The sequence below is a fragment of the Rhinoraja longicauda genome, chromosome 14 (genome assembly GCF_053455715.1).
Source record: "Rhinoraja longicauda isolate Sanriku21f chromosome 14, sRhiLon1.1, whole genome shotgun sequence".
Classification (NCBI taxonomy): Eukaryota; Metazoa; Chordata; class Chondrichthyes; order Rajiformes; family Arhynchobatidae; genus Rhinoraja; species Rhinoraja longicauda.
The window spans coordinates 52,167,136-52,188,836 of NC_135966.1; the positions used below are offsets into that span (position 1 = coordinate 52,167,136).

At 44.1% G+C, this 21,701-nt stretch overlaps 1 protein-coding gene across 1 annotated transcript in view; it reads right to left on the minus strand.

The window, feature by feature from the left end:
• LOC144600260 (slit homolog 3 protein-like) overlaps nt 1–21,277 on the minus strand; it is a 595,019-nt gene extending 573,742 nt beyond the window's left edge. Inside the window, exon 1 of the mRNA XM_078411831.1 lies at nt 20,109–21,277. Coding sequence (XP_078267957.1) covers nt 20,109–20,281 — 173 coding nt within the window. The 5' untranslated portion in view covers nt 20,282–21,277. The remainder of the gene's footprint in view (nt 1–20,108) is intronic.
• Between the last annotated feature and the right edge of the window lie 424 nt (nt 21,278–21,701).

A 21,701-nucleotide genomic window follows, 5' to 3' on the forward strand; every position in this document is an offset into this window, starting at 1 on the left:
AGACCCCTTCCCTCAGCCTGCTCCATCTCAGACCCCTTCCCTCAGCCTGCTCCCTGCATCTCAGACCCCTTCCCTCAGCCTGCTCCATCTCAGACCCCTTCCCTCAGCCTGCTCCCTGCATCTCAACTCCCTCTCACACTCTCCTCTTGCACTCCCTCACGGCACACTCCACTGAGTTTCCCTCTCCTTACAACTATGCAAATAGACTCATTGCATCATTACACATACCCAGCCATTTCTTATGACAAACCTAAATCCATTAACCGACCTTTCTCAGCATTCCCTCCTTCAGCAACGCTACCAGAAATAGGTCAATGTCTTTCATTTTATTGGCGATTATTTTTTTCCATCCACAATGTGTCTATTTCATTTGCTTATCTCAATATTTGAAATCCCCAGGACATCCATTCATGCTTTCAGCTCCAACACACTTAAAGCGCCTACACATCGGAAAACAGCTGCCATCAATACTAAATGTGTGATTTTTTGATGAATAGTGAAGCCAAACAGTTTTAAATAGTGGTTAATAAAAAAATGGTTGCAAAAGTTTTAAAAAGTTTGCAAAAGTTGCAAGAGTGAGGAAAGACCAGGTGCTACAGTGAGCAATATGTTAACGAAAGTAAATGTAACAGTGGGGCATTATTAAGTACCAGAAATAGTGTCTGTTATATCGAGGCCTTCAGAATGGCAAGTGTATATTCTGGTAGGTGTGAAATATCACATGTGTTAAGCTGCTTAGCACAACTGAGGTGAGTGCACCATGATAGCACAGCTAATTCAGCTGCTGCTTCACAGCACCAGAGACCTGGGTTCAATCCTAACCTCGGGTACTGTCTGTCTGGAGTTTGCATGTTCTCCCTGGGACCCATTGCGTTTCCTCTGTGTGGTCTGATCTCCTCCCGCATCCTAAAGACGTTTGGCTCGATACGTAGGAAAGAACTGCAGATGCTGGCTTAAATCGAAGGTAGACACAAAATGCTGGAGTAACTCAGGCAGCATCTTTGGAGAGAAGGAATGGGTGATGTTTCGGGTCGAGACCCTTCAGTCTAAGGAAGGGTCTCGACCCGAAACGTCACCCATTCCTGCTCTCCAGAGATGCTGCCTGCCTTGCTGAGTTACTCCAGCATTTTGTGTCTGGCTCGATAGGTATATAGGTATATAGGTCTCTGTAAATTGCCCCTAGTATGTGATAGAATCTGGTGGATGCTAATCAGAGAGTTGTGAATTTGTGGAAATCTCTGCCACAGAAGGCAGTGGAGGCCAATTCATTGGATGCTTTCAAGAGAGAGTTAGATATAGCTTTTAGGCCTAATGGAACCAAGGGATATGGGGAGAAAGCAAGAAAGGAGTACTGATTTTGGATGACATTGTCACATATTTCCACTCTCACTCTATCTCAGTCAGATACAGTATTTGATTATTACACTTGTTTTTTGTTTGCTGCATCGCTTCTCTGTTTATTGCATCCCTCATTGTATATATCTTTGTATCTTTCATTGTCATGTGCGCTGTCAATTCTATAAGCTTCATTCAAACAAGGAATTTCATTGTGCTCTGTTGTATATAACAGTGACTAATCTGTGTCTTCATCTGGATTGATATAAATGAGTGGTTGATGACTGACTGGCACAAATTCCGAGCTGTATCTCTGTGTGACTGTATACTTAGTTAAAATGGATTAAGTACAGATGTCCCTAATTTGCCAGATAGAAGATTGATATTATGAGCCCATCACTAAGTACGAGAGGCCAATGCAGAGATGTGCAGAAAGTAGGAATAACCAGACGCACGAGACATCCAATATTCTTCTAAAAATGTTATACAGTTGTTAAATTATACATGCACTTTTATGTGGCCTTCTCACATTAAGGGTGACTGTGCATGGCTGTCCAAAGGCTTTGATATTTAGATTCCATTAGGGGTGAATGCTGTAACACTGTCTGTGCCAAGAAACAGATAAGAGGAGTATTACATAATGTCCATGTTAAACACCACAGAGTGTGCATGTTACTCTGAGAAATGTTAAGTAGGAAGTCTTGCAAATTAGTAAATAAGATGTCAAAGTCAACAATCCGATAAAGATTGAGATAAAATCCAGATAGATGTAAAAATACAAATATAATTTAAATCTGAGACATTGAAGTCATGAAGAGACAAGCTATCAGTTAGCGTTAAGCCCCAGGAAGTGGGGTGGTGATTATCTGCATTATTCATCGCCAATCTTGGGGAGTACATTTCGCAGCAAAGAACCAGTAACTCTAAGTGGAGATCTAATAGGGATATAAATACTGTACAAGTGAAGATTTTATCTTCATGATTTATTACTAAGCAGAGTGAAGCCTCCCTCAGCTTACTTATTTTTGGGGAATTTAGATTACGATGAAACCAAACCCAGTCCAAGCTCTGAATGTGCTTGAAGACTTTGCTCTCGAGTATATTGTTCTATAATGTCTGTTAATGAGAAAGCCGTAAGCAATGTTTGTTATATCAGATGTTGTGGTCGATTAGGATAGCTTACATAAGGAGGGTCTAATAGAGTAAGGAACTCAAGTTGCAATGTGCCGAACGTATACAATTACACTTTTGAATTATGTACTGTCTTGTCTTGGTCCTGGGCCAAACCCACAAACTGGAGCTCTTTAAAACTCTTGAAATACAGACTTCAAAAAGAGGGAGCAGGTCTCTTGAAAGAACATATGTAGTTTGGACACTAACTCATTGGAAATCTGAATTGACGGAGTTCAGTAATTTGGTCCAGTTGTCTCTGACCCACTGAATTTCACTAGATATGTATCATTTGGACACAAGGGGTTTCAATCAAATTTACCATTCATCAGAGCAAGAGTGCAGCTTTGGTGCCCTTTTCTCCAGCGAAAAGGTCTGTTGTTTCCAGAAAACCCTCAGCATCCCACCCGTGACCATCTGCCACGTGTGAGCTCTAACCCTGGGGAAGAAAAAGGAGGATTGAGATATCCCGGAGAGGAGGCTGATATTGTGTGTGATACATGTCTGTACCAAATGTCCACATTCAACTCATGTTTCAATCACAACCACCTGATCACAGTCCAAACACAAACCACCTTACTTTCCCCTTACCATAGCTACAGGTGCAGAAGCTGTACTCAGCAAAGACTGGGGTCCAACACAATGTTAGGGTGGGAGCAGTCATAAAGATATTCATAAAGATAACAAGTGTCTGAAGAAGGAGGCCCGACCCAAAACATCACCCATCCTTTTTCTCCAGAGATGTTGCCTGATGCGCTGAGTTACTCCAGCGCTGTGTGTCTCTCTTCAGTATTACCCAGTATCTGCAATTCCTCCCTACACATAAAGATATTCAACATCTGCTTTAGAACTCCTAGGAGGAAGTGTCTACCATTTAGTCTACAGGCCAGGTGGAGTGCAGTTATAGCAACAAATGGCTTTCTCCCCATGGGGTTTGACAAAATGGAACCCCATCTTTGACCACTCAGTTGCACAACCCACCAACCAGCAATGTGCACATTCTTGACTAACATTTTAATTTTAATTGCAATTTCCTGGTTGTGACTCCATGCTGAATTTGCTGATCGGAATCTTTGAATTCAGGCTCAGCGATCAGAAGATTTTATTCTTCTTGGAAAAGCTTGAAGTCGCATGTTTCTTTCAAACTTCACAGCTCATTATTAACTTTTACAACACACAATAATGTACTTCCCATTCACAAGACAAGATTAAACATAGCTCTAATGAATCAGCTGGCAATTATAATGACTACTGCAGCACCTAGTCACATTGCTTTCTCGTGGTCTGGGTTTCACTCTTGCCCTATTTTGGGCTAATAGTTGAGAAGTTCCATTACATGCCAAGCCTGGCTCGGGGCCAGAGCAAACCCCAGACCCTGCCAATGGTCTGGCTCCACCTGCATTAGCCAGTTCCTGCTCACGGCCTCATGCCTGGAGTGTTTTCAGCCTGGCAGTTTGGATTTTGTTTTCGCTAATTCTGCAATTGATGGATGTTACGGTTGAGGAATTAAACTTTATTTTCTCTCTCTAGTTCTGGCACCGATGGCATTCGGATCAGCAAACACAAGGGTGGGTCACTCCAAACCTGCTGCCTTTTAGAAAATTCCCATTCTCAATCTCTGTTTTGCAAATTGTACTGGAGCTATTTTAATTCAAGCAGGGGATGTTTACAGGTGAGCTGACACATGTAGCTGAGGTTATGAAGGGATGGCAATAGAAACAAATGCCATCTAGTGCTTCCTGGCAAATAAGCCAAACCAATCTCGTAATGTGAAATTTAGAATAATGAACAAATAAATCTCCTGGTGTGTTGGACTTTAAAATATACTGACTAGATACCCACAAGAAATGCCAAACATTTCAACTAGCACATTCCCCATTTGTCATGGGAGAGGGATCCCAGCAAGCTGCCTTTGACATTCACTGCCAATCATTGTCACTAAGTCGCTCAATATTAATATTCTGGGGATCACCATTGAACCAGCCATACAAACACTCTGGTCATGGGAGAAGGTCAGAGGCTGGGTGTTCCGTGGTGAGTGGCTTACCTCCAGGCATATCCAAACCACACCATCAGGCAGGGGCTCATGTTGTCCACCTCCTCGTGGTGAGCCCTGTCAACGGACCTCAGTCAGGCAAACGACAGCGAACAGAGACAGCAGAAGCAGAAGCAGAAATAGCAGGAATAACAACGAAGAAACAACAACAGCTTGCAGCCCAAATGCAACCTCAGTCGCTGCAGCTTGGTGCCAACCCGGAGCATGTGCCCTTCTTAGGGCGGGCACCTACGGATGTCCAACCGGATGGCATCACCCTGCTGCAGCTGAATGCGAAAGGCCTCACCAAGGCAAAGACCGCCATCATTGAACATCTGCTACAGACCCACAAAGTCACTGCAATCCTGCTCCGAGACTCACAAAAGGGACAGCTCCCATCTGAAGATCCCTGGTTATCCTCTGGCCGCCTACACCGAGACCGACACCCACGGGATTGCCACTTTTGTCTACAGCGCCTGGAGGGCATTACATAACTTCTGCTGCCTCACACACAAGAAGAAGAAGCCACCAGGCAGAGCTCAGGAGCATGAAGCCATGGTCTCTACTTGACTGGATAAGTGCAGATCTAGCAACTCTCAATCAATCCAACACCATCCAGGATAAAGTGCCCCATTTGATTGGTATCATATCTACCAATGTAAACATGCATTCCCCCCACCACTAATTCCATCGACACTTCATGCTGCCTGAGGAAAGCAGTCAACATAATCAGAGACCTTTTTCATCCCAATCATATCCTCCCCTGTCCCATTAAGCAGAAGATATGAAAGCTGTAACACGTACCACCAGATTCAGGAACTGCTTCATCCCCACTGTAATCAGACTTCTTAACGGCCCTCCCATAAGCTAGGTGCAGTCCCCATCTTCCAACCTACCTCATTCCACACCTTGCACTTTTGTTTAAACTGTAACTGTAATGCTATTTGCTGTAACACTATATTCTGCACTCTGGTAATTTTCTCTTTGTACTACCTGTGGTAATAGTGTATGGTTTGATTGTGCTCATGTGCAGCATGATTTGACTGGACGGAACACAAACCTTGGTACATGTGACCATAATAAACCAATACCGTTCTATTCACACCAGTACACAGTGGTCACAGCATACTCACATCTACACAATGCACTGAACTTATTTGCTCAGACTACTCCAACAGCCATGCTGGGGACAATGGTGTCAGGTGCTCAGGAACACCAGCAGATGCAGGTTGCTCTCCAAGTCACTCTGTTCCTACACAGCCCAATTTTCACTGTGACTGGATTTAAATCTTTAAATTGCCTACCCAACCGCACTGTGGGAGTAACTTCGATGTAGTGTCACAATGTAATGTACCCACAGCCAACTTCTCAAGGGCAATTAAGACCTTACCCACAGCCTGAAAAATGCATGAATAAACAAAAAAATCCCCTGACTCAGGGTCTGAAAATTAAAAAAATATTTTTTGATCTCTAATTTACTGAATAATTTTTCCTAAGAAGGAACTAAAATACCCTAGATCCTCGTCGTGAGTCGCTGGTGCTAACCGGAAAGAGAGGGGTCGGGTTGACAGAATATTATTGTTTCCATAAGCAACATTACAGGAGGACATATTCCAGACATCACACTCTAAGTGCCCACAGTATTAACTAAAAATCCAAACACTTAGTGAATCAACTGTGATTAACTGCACATGGGCACTTTGTCCCAGACCACAGACAACTTGTGAGCAACTCCAGCTAATTAATCTATGCAACTCATCGATTATTTTTTGTAAGTCCTTATGTTAGTGCTGCACAATCTCCTGCAAGTAAAAATAAATTGAAATGGTCTATATCTGAAGCCAACTATCATTTTGCTGCAGATGGATGCAGGAAGTGACAAAGACTAGAGATGACAAAAGATGTAGGAAGGAACTGCAGATGCTGGTTTAAACCAAAGATAGACACGAAAAGCTGGAGTAACTCAGTGGGTCAGACAGCATCTCTGGAGAAAAGGAATAGGTAGCTGAAGAGGGGTCTCGACCCAAAACTTCACCTATTCCTTTTCTCCAGAGATGCTGTCTGACCCACTGAGTTACTCCAGCTTTTGTGTTAATCTTCGATGACAAAAGGGTGTCGGATAAGGAAAGAAGAGGAGAAGAAAAATGTAAATTTGGAGGGAGGGATATAGATGGAAGGGGATGGAGTTGGGGGGGAGAGGAACCTTTGGTGGTGCCCGTGCCAATCAAACCTTTGTAGGTCGTTGTTTTAGATGTTTACTTTGGTTTTACTGAATGGTGTATCTCAGATATCCTGAACCCACGATGTACTTCACTCAACTAATCTTTTGGTTAATGTAGGAAGGCTTAGGGATTAAAGGGAGAAACCACATTGCTCCATTCTAACGAGAGGAGACCATGGGCCAGGATATGGAGATTGAAGAGTACACATGCTGGCACAGCTAGGAATGCCACCACTACCATGCCACCGCCACCTGTTTAATCCCAGTTTCTGGCCTCTTCCATTCAGCATCGTCACCTCTCCCCTGCCTCCCTCCCTCTTACATATCCGCATCCTGTCTCTCAACAGCACCAGGATGTCATGGAGTGGGTGCTGGGGAGAGAGGGAAGAAGGTTTTGCTCTTTAAGCCGAAGATAGACACGAAAAGCTGGAGTAACTCAGCGGGTTAGGGAAGGGAAGAGGGATGAACTGTTTGCTCTCCTGCCCTCTGGGTGGCGCTACAGGGGCCTAAGGGTCAGAACAAACCCACTTAAAAACAGTTTCTTTCCCTGGGCCATAGGAACTGTGAATGGAAACACTTGACTTGATGTGACTCTTACATTCGTCGCACTTTTTAAAATATTTTCAGCATTTTAGGTGTAAAACTCATTTATTATTTATTAGGTTTTTTATTGGTTTTTATTGATATTGGTATTTGTTGTGTTGGTTCCTATGTTTGTGCGATTGTCTTTGAAAGATCTGCACTGTCGCACTGTTTCAGATGTAGCACTTCTAATTTCGTTGTACTGTTCGTACAATGACAATAAAGGCATATTATTATTACTTATTAATTACTTATTAAAGGCATATTACTTATCTCCACCTATCTCGACTCCATCCTATCCCCCCTGGTTAAATCCCTCCCCACCTATGTCCAAGACACCTCACACGCTTTCCATCTCCTCGATAACTTCCGGTTCCCAGGCCCCCACTCCCTCATCTTCACCATGGATGTCCAGTCACTCTACACTTCCATCCTCCACAAGGATGGTCTTGAAGCCCTCCGTTTCTTCCTCGACCGTAGAACCAGCCAATCCCCATCGACCAACACTCTCCTCCGCCTAGCAGAGCTGGTTCTTACCCTCAACAACTTCTCCTTTGACTCCTCCCACTTCCTCCAAACCAAAGGCGTAGCTATGGGCACTCGCATGGGCCCTAGCTACGCCTGCCTCTTTGTCGGGTACGTCGAACAATCCCTGTTCCATCCCCAAACTCTACCTCCGCTACATCGACGACTGCATTGGTGCTACCTCTTGTACCCATGCAGAACTCACTGACTTCATACACTTCACCTCCAATTTCCATCCTGCCCTTAAATATACCTGGACTATCTCCGACATCTCCCTCCCGTTTCTGGACCTCACCATCTCCATCACAGGAGACAGACTAGTGACGGACATTTACTATAAACCCACTGACTCGCACAGCTATCTGGACTACACTTCTTCCCACCCGGTCCCCTGCAAAAAGTCTATCCCCTACTCCCAATTCCTCCGTCTACGCCGCATCTGCGCCCGGGATGAGGTGTTTCACACTAGGGCGTCAGAGATGTCCTCGTTCTTCAGGAAACGGGGCTTCCCCTCCTCCATTATAGATGAGGCTCTCACTAGGGTCTCTTCTACATCCCGCAGCTCCGCTCTTGCTCCCCCTCCCCCCACTCGCAACAAGGACAGGATCCCCCTCGTTGTCACCTTCCACCCCACCAGTCAGCGGATCCAACATATCATCCACCAACATTTCCGTCACCTACAACGGGACCCCACCACTGGCCATATCTTCCCATCCCCTCCCCTCTCTCTGTTCCGCAGAGACCGTTCCCTCCGTAACTCCCTGGTTCACTCGTCCCTTCCTACCCAAACCACCCCAACCCCGGGCACTTTCCCCTGCAACCGCATGAGATGCAACACCTGTCCCTTTACCTCCCCCCTCAACTCCATCCAAGGACCCAAACAGTCTTTCCAGGTGAGACAAAGGTTTACCTGCACCTCCTCCAACCTCATCTATTGCATCCGCTGCTCTAGATGTCAACTTATTTACATCGGCGAAACCAAGCGCAGGCTCGGCGATCGCTTCACTGAACACCTGCGCTCGGTCCGCATTAACCAAACTGATCTCCCGGTGGCCGAACACTTCAACTCCCCCTCCCGTTCCCAGTCTGACCTTTCTGTCATGGGCCTCCTCCAGTGCCATAGTGAGGCCCACCGGAAATTGGAGGAACAGCACCTCATATTTCGCCTGGGCAGTCTGCACCCCAGCGGTATGAACATCGACTTCTCCAACTTTAGATAGTTCCTCTGTCCCTCCCTTCCTCCTTCCCAGATCTCCCTCTATCTTCCTGTTTCCACCTATATCCTTCCTTTGTCCCGCCCCCCTGACATCAGTCTGAAGAAGGGTCTCGACCCAAAATGTCACCCATTCCTTCTCTCCCGAGATGCTGCCTGACCTGCTGAGTTACTCCAGCATTTTGTGAATAAATCGATTTGTACCAGCATCTGCAGTTATTTTCTTATACTTATTATTATTATTATTATTATTTTAGGTAGGGTAATCCCGAGGGCTGCAAGCAGGTGTGATGGCAAGATTCATTTCCTTTTCTCTGAAAGGCCATTACCTGAATCAGGTAACATAGAAACATAGAAAATAGGTGCAGGAGGAGGCCATTTGGTCCTTCGAGCCAGCACTGCCATTGGATTGGTAATCTTGAACAAACACTGGGTCGAACAGTAAATCAATCCCTTGTATGAATTTCATCGCTCTCCTTCACATTTAAACCAGAATTTCAAAGGATCAGTTAGCAACAGCTCAAGGCACTAGGACTATACTACAAATAATGTACAATCCATTCTGTGAAATATAAACGGACAACTTGTGTTAGTATCAATGCACCAAAGTACCTAAGATCCCTCACAGAGACATATGTCAAAACATATCACATCATGACAAAAATCAGGCTAATAGAAGCAGTTGCCAAGGGGTATACTGGTGGAAAATCGCAACTGGTACTTTTGCAAAAATCACAAACTTTAATAATTTACCAGAAGTGGAAAAACATTGCAGGTGCCTTGCTTCATATAAACCCGGAATGACATATCCTGGTGCTTTTATTCACCTCCTCGCAATAGAAACACTATATTTTGTACAGTATCTTGTATAGTGAATATAAAACTACATTGAGCATCTGGAATGGAGAATGTTGGCTTCATGGTTTATCTGTAGATACCATTTTTGAAGAAATATCAGAGCAAATAACTTCAAATCGATTAGCAATCCATAATCATCAAGCTTGGAAGTACGTCAATTAAATTGGGTGGCCTTCCTCACTTATGTGACACAGGTTGTAGCAACAAAACCGTGCTGACTATGGCTTTCCATCCTGCATTTAACTGTACAATCCTGAAGTGAAAATATCAGCCTGCCTATAATACATCATTTGCACATTTTGTAGAAACTGTTAGAAATGTGCTTATTCCAATAAAAACTTGTTGAGGCAAAAAACGGTATTTTTATTAAAGAGTATGGCATGAAACCATTTTTCCATGGAATACCAGAACAAGCTGGAGACTCCATTCAATCAAACAGATGGCAGATGACAGTGGCAGGGTCCGAACACTATCGCGGTCAACAAGCTGAAATTGGGGGCTCTCTCTGGAAATGACACCTCTCTATCGGATGTGGTCGTTGCCTTTTACCCCTGTTATTTTGAGTAGGCAAATAAAATTCCATCAAGATATGTCCCCTCATCTCCCATTAACCCATAGACCTTGGTAGCAGAAGTCAGATCTGCTTTCACGGGTAAATGCTCGGTAAGCATCCGACCCAGAAGTAGTCCACAGGTAGACATTAAATAACTGGTCACACTGTTTGTCAACATCTTTAATCTCTCTCTTCAATAGTCTCCTATCCTCATCTATGCTTCAAGGAAACCTCCAGCAGTTCCCAAGAAAAATAAAGTGACCCGTCTCAATGACTACCACCAAATCGTTCCAACATTGATCACAATGACATGCTGTAAAAGATTGGTAATGGCCCACATTTACTCCGGTCTCCTGGATAATCCAGACTGCTTGCAATTTGCACTTAGGGCAAATCGATCAATGGACGATACCATCTCCATTGCTCAACATTCAGTTCTGAATCACCTTGGCACTAAGAACACATTTTATGTTATTGTTATGTTATTCAATGACTGCTGCTCAACTTTCAACACTATAATGCTGAATAAGCTCATCTTTGAACTCCTGGACCTTGGTCTTGGGGTTTCCATCTGCAATTGGCTTCTGGACTTCCTGCTCATTAGACCTCAGTGGGATTGAAGATAGACACAAAGTGCTGGAGTAACTCAGCGGGTCGGGCGGCATCTCTGGAGAAAAAGGATGGGTGACGTTTCTGGTGGGGACCCTCCTTCAGTTTGAACTGGTCATAGCCTTTCTTTCACCATGACCTGTGACAAGGGTGCTCCTCAAGGTTATGTACTTTGTCCCTTGCTCTACCCCTTGTACACCCATGAGTGTTTCGTCAAGTATAGCCCCAATTCAATCTTTAGGTTCACTGATGATACCGCTCTTGTTGGCCAAAGTGACAACAATGATGAGACAGAGTTTAGGGAAGAGATTGGAAAACTTGTGCCATGGCATCAGAGCAATAATCTAGTCCTTAACATCAGCAAGACAAAAGAGTTAGTTGTTGATCTAAGGAAATGAGGGGGTGAACACAACCCTGCCCTCATCAAATGGCGGCTGTTGAGATGGCTGGCAGCTTCATGCTCCTCATATCACCAGCAACCTACAGAGTGTTGGATGAACTTCAGCGTGAAGAATGGTCCCCACCCAAAATGTCATCTGTACATTCACGCCACAGATGTTGTCTGACCCGATGAGTTCCTCCAGCACTTTGTATTTTGCTCAGGATTCAAGCATCTGCAATTTCTTACATCACCAGCAACCACAGCTGATCCATTCACACTGTTATGGTGATCAAGAAAGTGCATCATCATAATTACTTGCTTAGGTGTCTGAGATAATTCAGCATGTCCGTAGCAATTCTCTACAACTTCTATAGATGCACTTTCGAAAGTCTTCTGATGGGATTGATAATGGCAACAGCTCTGCTCCAGACTGTATGAACCTGCAGAAAATGGTCAACACAGCCCAGTCCATCACAGGTTTGTCACTTCCTTCCATCCAGTCCGTCTTCATGGTTATTGCAACAGTCAGGCTGGATGGCTGCCACCCTGGCCATTCTGCTTTCTCTCTTCTCTCTACTGGGAGTAGATTCAGGAGCATGAAATCCTGGGTGTCCAGACATCTTCCCCACTGCTGTCAAGCTCCTACTTTGATATCTCTTTCACAGCCGCTTCCTGGAGATGTTGCCAAGTACTCTCACTCTTCTTTACTTATTTTTCCATTCTTCCACTCAAGAAGGGTCTCGACCCGAAATGTCGAGTCTGAAGAAGGGTCTCGACCCAAAATGTCACCCATTCCTTATCTCCAGAGATGCTGCCTGTCCCGCTGAGTTACGCCAGCATTTTGTGATACCTTCGATTTGTATCAGCATCTGCAGTTATTTTCCTACAACATTCTTCCACTTTGGTATTTTTTTCATTATTTCAGATTACAATGCTATTTTGCTTTTGTGATTGTATTTATTGGTATATCTGACATCACCGTGGATATTGTTTACACTGTGAGCTTTATGTGAAGTTGTAAATTCATTGGTCGTTGGTGTGTAGGACAATAAACTAACCTGAATCCGAGGCCATTTATCCCTTTGTGCTGTGGTCAGAGGATTTCCCGTTTATGAGGCAGGAATTCCAATTGGCAAACCTCATGAACAGATGTTTATTGCACTTGTACTACTTTTCCTGTGTGTGTAATTTTTCATAGACTGTTTAGAATCAATGGTTTAATGTCCATGTAACAAAAGAAGCACACAGGAATGTAGTGCAAGTGCATTAGGCATTTGTACAGGCAGTGTCCTAATTGGAACGTGCACCTAATACCAAAAAATCTGATGCACAGGGGTTTGTTCTTGCTCACTTCATGCTTCGTGAACAATCGACCATCGTTACATAAAATAATGGGATGCACTTAGTGCCATGATTGTCATAAGGATATAGTGGTACACTAGTGTTAGTGCTGACTCCATGTGCTTCTGTTCTGCAGGTCTTTTGATCTTTTTTTGTTGTTGTTTTTTTGTGCAGGAGTAGGCCATTCAGCCCTTCGAGCCAGCACCGCCATTCAATGCGATCATGGCTGATCACTCTCAATCAGTACCCCGTTCCTGCCTTCTCCCCATACCCCCTCACTCCGCTATCCTTAAGAGCTCTATCCAGCTCTCTCTTGAAAGCATCCAACGAACTGGCCTCCACTGCCTTCTGAGGCAGAGAATTCCACACCTTCACCACTCACTGACTGAAAAAGTTCTTCCTCATCTCCGTTCTAAATGGCCTACCCCTTATTCTTAAACCGTGGCCCCTTGTTCTGGACTCCCCCAACATTGGGAACATGTTTCCTGCCTCTAATGTGTCCAATCCCCTAATTATCTTATATGTTTCAATAAGATCCCCCCTCATCCTTCTAAATTCCAGTGGGAGCAATACCCTGGACCCTGAAAAGGACAAGGGATTCCAACCTTCTCTTCTGGCCTTCTCAGCTCTCACCTTTTCTATCCTTTAAGGGCAATGGGGGCATTCCTCGTCCGTGGGTAGAAAATAGTTGATTCGTAGTTTAGTGTTGAGCCCCCATAATTTGGCCAGGCAAGGATGAGGGTATGGGTGCAAAATGCTGGAATGACTCAACGGGTCAAGCAACATCTCTGGAGAAAAGGAATAGGTGGCATTTCGGGTCGAGACCATTCATCAGACCAAGAGCTCCCTGACTCTCAGTCTGATGAAGGGTCTCAACCCGAAACTTCACCCATTCCTTTTCTCCAGAGATGCTGCCTGATCCATCGAGTTACTTCAGCATTTTGTGTCTGTCTTCAGTGTAAACCAGCATCTGGGTGAGCAAGAAGAAGGGTCTCGACCCGAAACGTCACCCATTCCTTCTCTCCCGAGATGCTGCCTGACCTGCTGAGTTACTCCAGCATTTTGTGAATAAATCTGCGGTTCCTTCTTGCAAAACGATGAGGGAATGATGCACTGCCACATGCAATGTTCGACTGTGTCCCTGTTTCCCATCGCAGATAGATACTAAAAAACTGTGATATAATTTTGGAAAACAGCAAGCAAATTCTCCCGATTCCAAGATTGGAAACCCTGAAAATAGATTATCTGTCTGGATCCTCAGAGCTGCTGTGGAAATTAGTTGCTCCATTGCCTTCATAACAACAACGCTTACACTTCAAAGAACTCCATTTATCCTTCTTAATGATGTCAAATAACCCAAGGAATCTACTAATAATTCAAAAAATGGAAAACAACTCAAAGCACAGACTGATCATTTAAGCAATGGAAATTAAACCACAATGCTACGGCATGCTAATAATTCATAACATTTCAAAATAAATCAGAGCACACTAATAAACAACAACTGCAAAATTTCACAAGCATTTGCTCATAATTTACTAGACCACAGCACGTATTAATAACGCACTACAAAGACAACTGAACACTAACCTATAATACACAATGGAAAATAATCCATGCCATGTACAGGTAATTCAGCATGAAGTAAAATAATACTGAGGAAGTGCAAACACTTCAACAAAGAGACTAAACCACCATGCATACACTGATAACTCAATGACTGACACATGGAGTATCACACACAGGACACACGAACAATTCACCAGAATGGAAAACAACTAATTGCCCACTCTAAACAAAATTACTGCATTGTAAAATAATCCATAGAAACTTAAAAAATGCATGAGGAAAATTACCACAAACTGCTTAGAACGCAATATCGTCAAAACTAACACTCTTGTTTCTTCAGAGGAGCAGTTTTAAATTTCATGGGTACATTCCTCATTCAGGTAATGGTGGATGTAGATGACATCATTGTGCAGGCAAGAGACCGCACGATTTCTGAATAACCATGCCAGGACAAGCATTGGGGACCTCAGAGCCGCCATAGTTGTTGGACTGTTGGATTACCCTACATCTATTCCAGGTTTTTATCTCCATTACCATCCTCAAAATAACAGAGGTAACAGAAACATTGTCTCTGTTACCATATCTCCAAAGCTTCCACATCTTTCCTCTAGCATTGTGACCAGCACTACACTCAAAGTTCCACATGTGGCTTAACCAAAGTGGATTAAAAAGACGTACAGCTTTGTAGGTTAATTGGCTTGGTGAATGTAAATATTGTCCCTAGTGTGTGTAGGATAGTGTTAATATGTGCGGATTGCTGGTCGGCACGGACCGGTGGGCCGAAGGGTTGGTTTCACCACTGTGTCTCTAAACTAAACTATTAATGCCAAAGGTTTCCTTGAAGCTCCACAGTAATAATTCATCACAATGGAAAATAATGCCACTACACAATATCAACAGTTCACAACACAATGACATAACCTAGAGAGCATGCTCCAACAATTATATAACCTACTGCACAAGTCACAATGTAAAATAATGCACAGTTAACAGTAACAATTCACAATGTTAAATAGCCTACAACACACACGGATAATTCAGTGTAAAACAACTCACTACATTCACTAATAATTCACAAAGGAAAATAACCAACAGCATATTCTAATAATTCAAACCCTGTAAAATGACTCACTGTACATCCTCTGTACTCACTGTACAAATCACAGCGCACTCACTGCAAACACTAACAATTCAGTGTACAGAAGCCACAGACATAGGAATAATGCCTGCCTTTACTGGCCAACTCCATTGAGTGTTAATATTGGGATGTTATGATGCAGCTATATAAAACTTTGATTGAACCATATTTGGAATTCCATGCTTCATTCTGGCCACAATGCTGTTAGAAAGATGTGCAAGCTTTGGAGAGGGTGCAGAAATTCACCCGAATATTGCCTCCATTGTATGAACTATAAAGAGAGGCAGGACTAACGTAAACTGTTTTCTCTGGAGCATTGGAAGCTGAGGGCAACCCGATAGAAGTAGGTAAGATCATGAGAGACATGAGAGAAGGTAGATGGTCAGAGTCTTTTTCTCGGTGGAAATATGTATACAGGAGAGAATGAGTTTAAAATAAGAGAAGAAAAGTTTACAGGAGATGTGCAGGGCAATTGTTTTTTTTATATAGGGAGAGCAGTTTGGAATGTGCTGACATGGGAGGTGGTGGAAGCAGGCTCAGATAGCAACATTTAAGAGGGATTTAGACAGAAACATTTATAACAAGTGGCAATAGAGGAATTTAGAGGGAGCAGATGGGATGAATTAGATTGGTATCATGGTGGCACAGTCATGATAGGCTGTCGGACCTATTGCAGGTTGCAGGGTGACATGAACAGGTTGGGTGAGTGGGCAAATGCATGACAGATGCAGTATAATGTAGATAAATGTGAGGTTATACAATTTGGCGGCAAAAACAAAGAGGCAGATTATTATCTCAATTGTATCAGATTAGGTAAAGGGGAAGTGCAACAAGACCTGGGTGTCCTTGTACACCAGTCACTGAAAGAAAGCGTGCAGGTTCAGCAGGCAGTGAAGAAAGCTAATGGCATGTTGGCCTTCATAACGAGAGGATTTGAATATAGGAGTAAAGAGGTCCTTCTGCAGTTGTATAGGGCCCTGGTGAGATCACATCTGGAGTATTGTGTGCAGTTTTGGTCTCCTAATTTGAGGCAGTGCAGCATAGGTTCACAAGGTTAATCCCTGGAATGGCGGGACTGTCATATGAGGAAAGATTGGAAAGGCTGGGATTGTACTCACTAGAGTTTAGAAGGATGAGAGGGGATTTTATAGAGGCGCATAAAATTATAAAAGGACTGGACAAGCTAGATGGAGGAAAAATGTTCCCAATGTTGGGAGAGTCCAGAACCAGGGACCACAGTCTAAGAATAAAGGGGAGGCCATTTAAAAATGAGGTGAGAAGAAGATTTTCACCCAGACAGTTGTGAATTTGTGGAAATCTCTGCCACAGAACGCAGTGGAGGCCAATTCACTGGATGAATTTAAGAGAGAGTTAGATAGAGCTCTAGCGGCTAGTGGAATTGAGGGATACGGGGAGAAGGCAGGCACAGGTTACTGATTGTGGATGATCACATTGAATGGCGGTGCTGGCTAGAAGGGCCAAAGGACCTCCTCCTGCACCTATTTTCTATGTTTCTGTTCCTGTGCTGTACTATTGTACATACAGCAGGCAAACAGGCCATTTGGCCCAACTTAATCATAGAAACATAGAAAATATTTCTATGCTTAATATTCCCCGAATATTAAGTTCCCAGGCCTGATCCTCCTGCAGCCACGTCTCTGTAATCCCCACAATGTCATATCTACCAACCTCTAACTGAGCCTCAAGCTCATCTACTTTACTTCTTATACTGCATGCATTCATATACAATACTTTTTTAATTCCTTACTCATCTCACCCTTCACATCAATCCCTATTAATCATTCTATTAATGATTTGGACGAGGGAATTGAAGGCTTTGTGGCCAGGTTTGCAGATGATATGAAAATAGGTGGAGGGGCAGGTAGTGTAGAGAAAGCAGGGACTCTGCAGAAGGACTTGGACAGGCTGGCAGAGTGGGCAGAGAAGTGGCAGATGGAATATAGTGTAGCAAAGTGTGGAGTCATGCATTCTGGTAGGAGGAATAAAGGCATAGATTATTTTCTAAATGGGGAGAGAATCCAGAAATCGGAGGTGCAAAGGGACCTGGGAGTGCTGGTGCAGGATTTCCAAAAAGTTAATCCGCAAGTCGAATTGGTAGTAAAGAAAGCAAACTCAATGCTAGCATTTATTTCGATTGGGCTTGTGTACAAAAACAGGGATGTAATGCTGAGGCTCTATAAGGCACTGGTCAGGTCACATTTGGAATATTGTGTGCAATTTTGGGCACCATATCCAAGGAAGGATGTGCATATCCAGAGGAGGCTTATAAGAATGATCCTAGGAATGCATAGGTTAACATATGATGAACGTTTGTCAGCACTGGGCCTGTACTCGCTGGAGTTTAGAAGAATGAGGGAGGAATAGTGAAAGGCTTGGACAGAGTGGATGTGGAGAGGATGTTTCCACTAGTGGGAGAGTCTAGGACTAGAGGTCATAGCCTCAGAATTAAAGGACATTCCTTTAGGAAGGAGATGGAGGCATTGCTTTAGCCAGAGGGTGGTGAATCTGTGGAATTCTTTGCCACCGATGGCTGTGGAGGCCAAGTCAGTGGACATATTTAAGGCAGAGATGGATAGAATCTTGATTAGCACAGGTGTCAGAGGTTATGGGGGAAGGCAGGAGAATGGGATTAGCCATGATTGAATGGCGGAGTAGACTTGATGGGCCAAATGGACTAATTCTGCTCCTATCACATGATCTTAACTTGCCATGCATGTTCCATGTGCTTGTGGCCATATTTGTTCAATGTTCTATCTTCATAATGTAAAATAACTCAAGGCACAATGATATCTTACGACATAAAATAATCCAAGACAAATGCCAATAATTTACAACACTAAAATAATCTATAGCACACAACAATTAACAATGTAAAATAACCCACTGTACATGGCAATAATTCACAATATAAATAGCCCACAGCACACAATAAAAATTTACAATGAAAAATAACTCAAGGCACACTATTAATTCATGATGTAAAATAATTCACTTTGCTCATGTATAACTCACCACTGTATATAGGACACCCCACACATGGACAAATCACAAAACTATAAAATAACCTATGGATTGAAAATTCACAGAATAAGATAATCCACAGCAGACACTAATAATTCACCAAGTTGTAAACTAATCCAATACTTTGATATATATTAAAATACCCCAGAGCATACTTATACACAAATAATTCATAATACTGTAAAATACCAGAGTACAAAGATAATTCACCACTCTGTAAAACACAGCACACTCTGTGTTTTACAGAGTGGTGAATTAGTGTTGGAAAGAAACCCATGGTACCTCACTAATAATTCACAGAAATGTAAAACAAAAAGAGTAACTTTATTTATGCGCACTGTCGTCTTAAGTATTGGAAGTATTCTAAAACAGTTAACACGTGTTAGCACGGCGCTGTTGTAAATCTCCCAATGTGTTAACACAACCCACGTTGCACAATTGGATCTTGCAGGTCAGGAAGTCCCAGGTTCAGTCCCTTGTTTGGGTTAAGTGGAGAGTGAGTGGGAGCAGTGCAGTTGCCGCGGCTGATCCCCTTGTCACAGACCCCTGCTGGAAGGTCATTGCATGGAGCTGCTGGTGACGGCGGGATTGAGTTCCCTTGAAGCAGAAAACCGGCACACTCCAGCGTACTGGGGAAAGAACGAGCCAGCACTTTCAGCAGAGGTAGAATTCACCGCAATAAAAGTTTGGAGTCATTTTTTCTTCAGAGGGCAGAGTCCCAACCATCACAGCTCACAACGTTGGTGCGGTGTATCTTTACTGCAGAACCCAGAAACCCCTCACTGTAAATAATTTGGCCTTTGCCAAGGTGGTGACAGACAGTGCAATGCACTGAATGCAATATTCTCCCCCACTCTGATCCAATGGTAGTAACAAATAACTCACACCTCATTTTTGAGCTCAGTGGCCTGACATGGGCTGATTTTGATAAGAATAATGCTTTATATTCCCACCTGTATTGTTTTATTTTCATCTAAAAAAGCACAAGACTGAATGCGTGAAGCAGCCAGTGAAAAGGAACAGCCAGTTGGCTACACGTGTCAATACATTATCACTTGTCAATGCCCAAAGCGATGGCATTGTCTAATTGTGTGCCATTTCCCCGCCTGCCTGTGCAAGGCTTGCGAGGTGCTCCGGGATGTTTCACTAAAGATTGGCCTTTTATCTGCTGGGCTTTGTACAAACTGTAACACTGACCCTCCTCCCTGTCCCGTCCCGTCCCGTCCCTGATGACACGCTCTGGGGAGGCGTGTTTTTGAAAAGTCTTTCGTGGGGGTCACCGTCTAATCGTCGCTCACTGGAGGACGCCTTGCAACTGGTTGCAACGTTGCAACCGATGGCAAAATCTGTAATTACCTTCATTTAACTTGTTACCTTCCTGCCAAGACTAACGATTTATAGCACAGGCTTTTTGTGAGTTAAAACCCCACGCTTTGCAATTAAAACTGGGAAGAGCACAAAATGGGTTTCCCTGGAGTACATTTATTTAAGTTCGATGAACTAGTGTAAGTGAAATATAGTGAAGTTGTACTCACAGTCTCTCCGTGTTCCTGGGTATTCCTCTCGGAACAGCCTTTAATCCCAAATGATGACAATCCACATTGGGTCCCGAGCACATACAGCGGCTGGGACACGCGTGGATGTAGAGGCTCCCAACCACCAGAGTCAACAGGGCGACCCCTGGCAAAATGCTCCTTAATCTGGCCATTACTGAGGATGGAGTGCAGTAGAGTAGAGGAGAGAGAGAGAGAGAGAGAGAGAGAGGGGGGAGAGAGAGGGAGGGGGAGAGAGAGGGGGAGAGAGAGGGGGAGAGAGAGGGAGGGGGAGAGAGAGGGAGGGAGGGAGAGAGCACGGAGTTCAAAGACCGAGCAATGAAACGGGAGTTGAGCTTTCTCTTCCTCTACTCAGTTTAAAGTTTCCACACTCAGGCAGTGGGTTCAGCCTTCAATGCTGGAGACTCCCGGTGAGACTGAATCTTCACAGACCATTACACAGAGGAGTGACCGGTCTCCCTCTTGCCTATGTTCTGCAACTCCAAGTAATCCCACAAACTATTGTCACAACAAATTCCAGCCTAGATCCCTCCAACTTCCCCCACCCACCCCCACACAATCAACTTTTCTTTCACGTTGAGACTCCTGAAGGGCTCGGAACAGCGTGCGAGTTTGGAGATTGCTCACAAAAGCAGGGCGACGAGTTCCCAGCTGACAGGCAGGCAGGCAGGCAGGCCAGGCAGGCAAGGCAGGCAGGCAGGCAAGGCAGGCAGGCAGGCAGGCGTCTGACTGAACTCTGCTCCTGGTCTCTCCCCCCCCACAGCCTTTTTGGAGGAGAAAAAAAAAGTCTTGATTGGAAGACGGGAAATATGACCAAAGGCTTCGGGCAAATGCAGAGTAGCCTCTCGTGATGGTCTAAACATCCATCAGATCACTCAGCACGGTCACCCCACACTCTTGCCACCAGATCCGAGGGTGCTCACTAACCCCAACTCCAGCAGACTGCTGCACAAACACTTTGAGGGGTGGGATCCCGGGTTTGTTTCTCTCGCCAATGCTAAAGCCTCTGACTAGTTTTTGTTTTTGTTTTCTCTCTCCTCGCTGGTGTTCCAGGCTGTGGATGCTGATTGTTGTAAAATCCTGGAGTTGCTCCTTCCTTTCATTTCTCAGCTCTGCTGGCTGCAGTGTGAGGGTGTTTTTAGTTGCAATAAAAGTTCTCTTCTCCTCGCCCTAAATTCCTAGCCGAAGTTTCTACTGGCTCCCTGTTTGCTGATGTCATTCAGGATGTTAGAATGGAAGAGTTCCCCCTCACACATGCACACACTTATAGGCACACACTCTCCACACAAACACACAACTCTCACAATTCATTCTCTCTCTCTCACCTACAGTGTCACGTGTGTACACTTTTTAAGCAAATTTGTTATTTTCCTTCTTATTCTCCTTTTCATCCAAATCCATATTCCACAAGAACATGCAATTTACTTTAGAGATACAGCATGGAAACAGGCCCTTCGGCCCACCAAACCCATGCTAGCCATTGGTCACCCATCCACACTAGTTCCTTGTTATCCCACTTTCCTTACACATTAGGGGGAATTTAGAGGTCAATTAGCTTCCAACCCTGCACCCGAC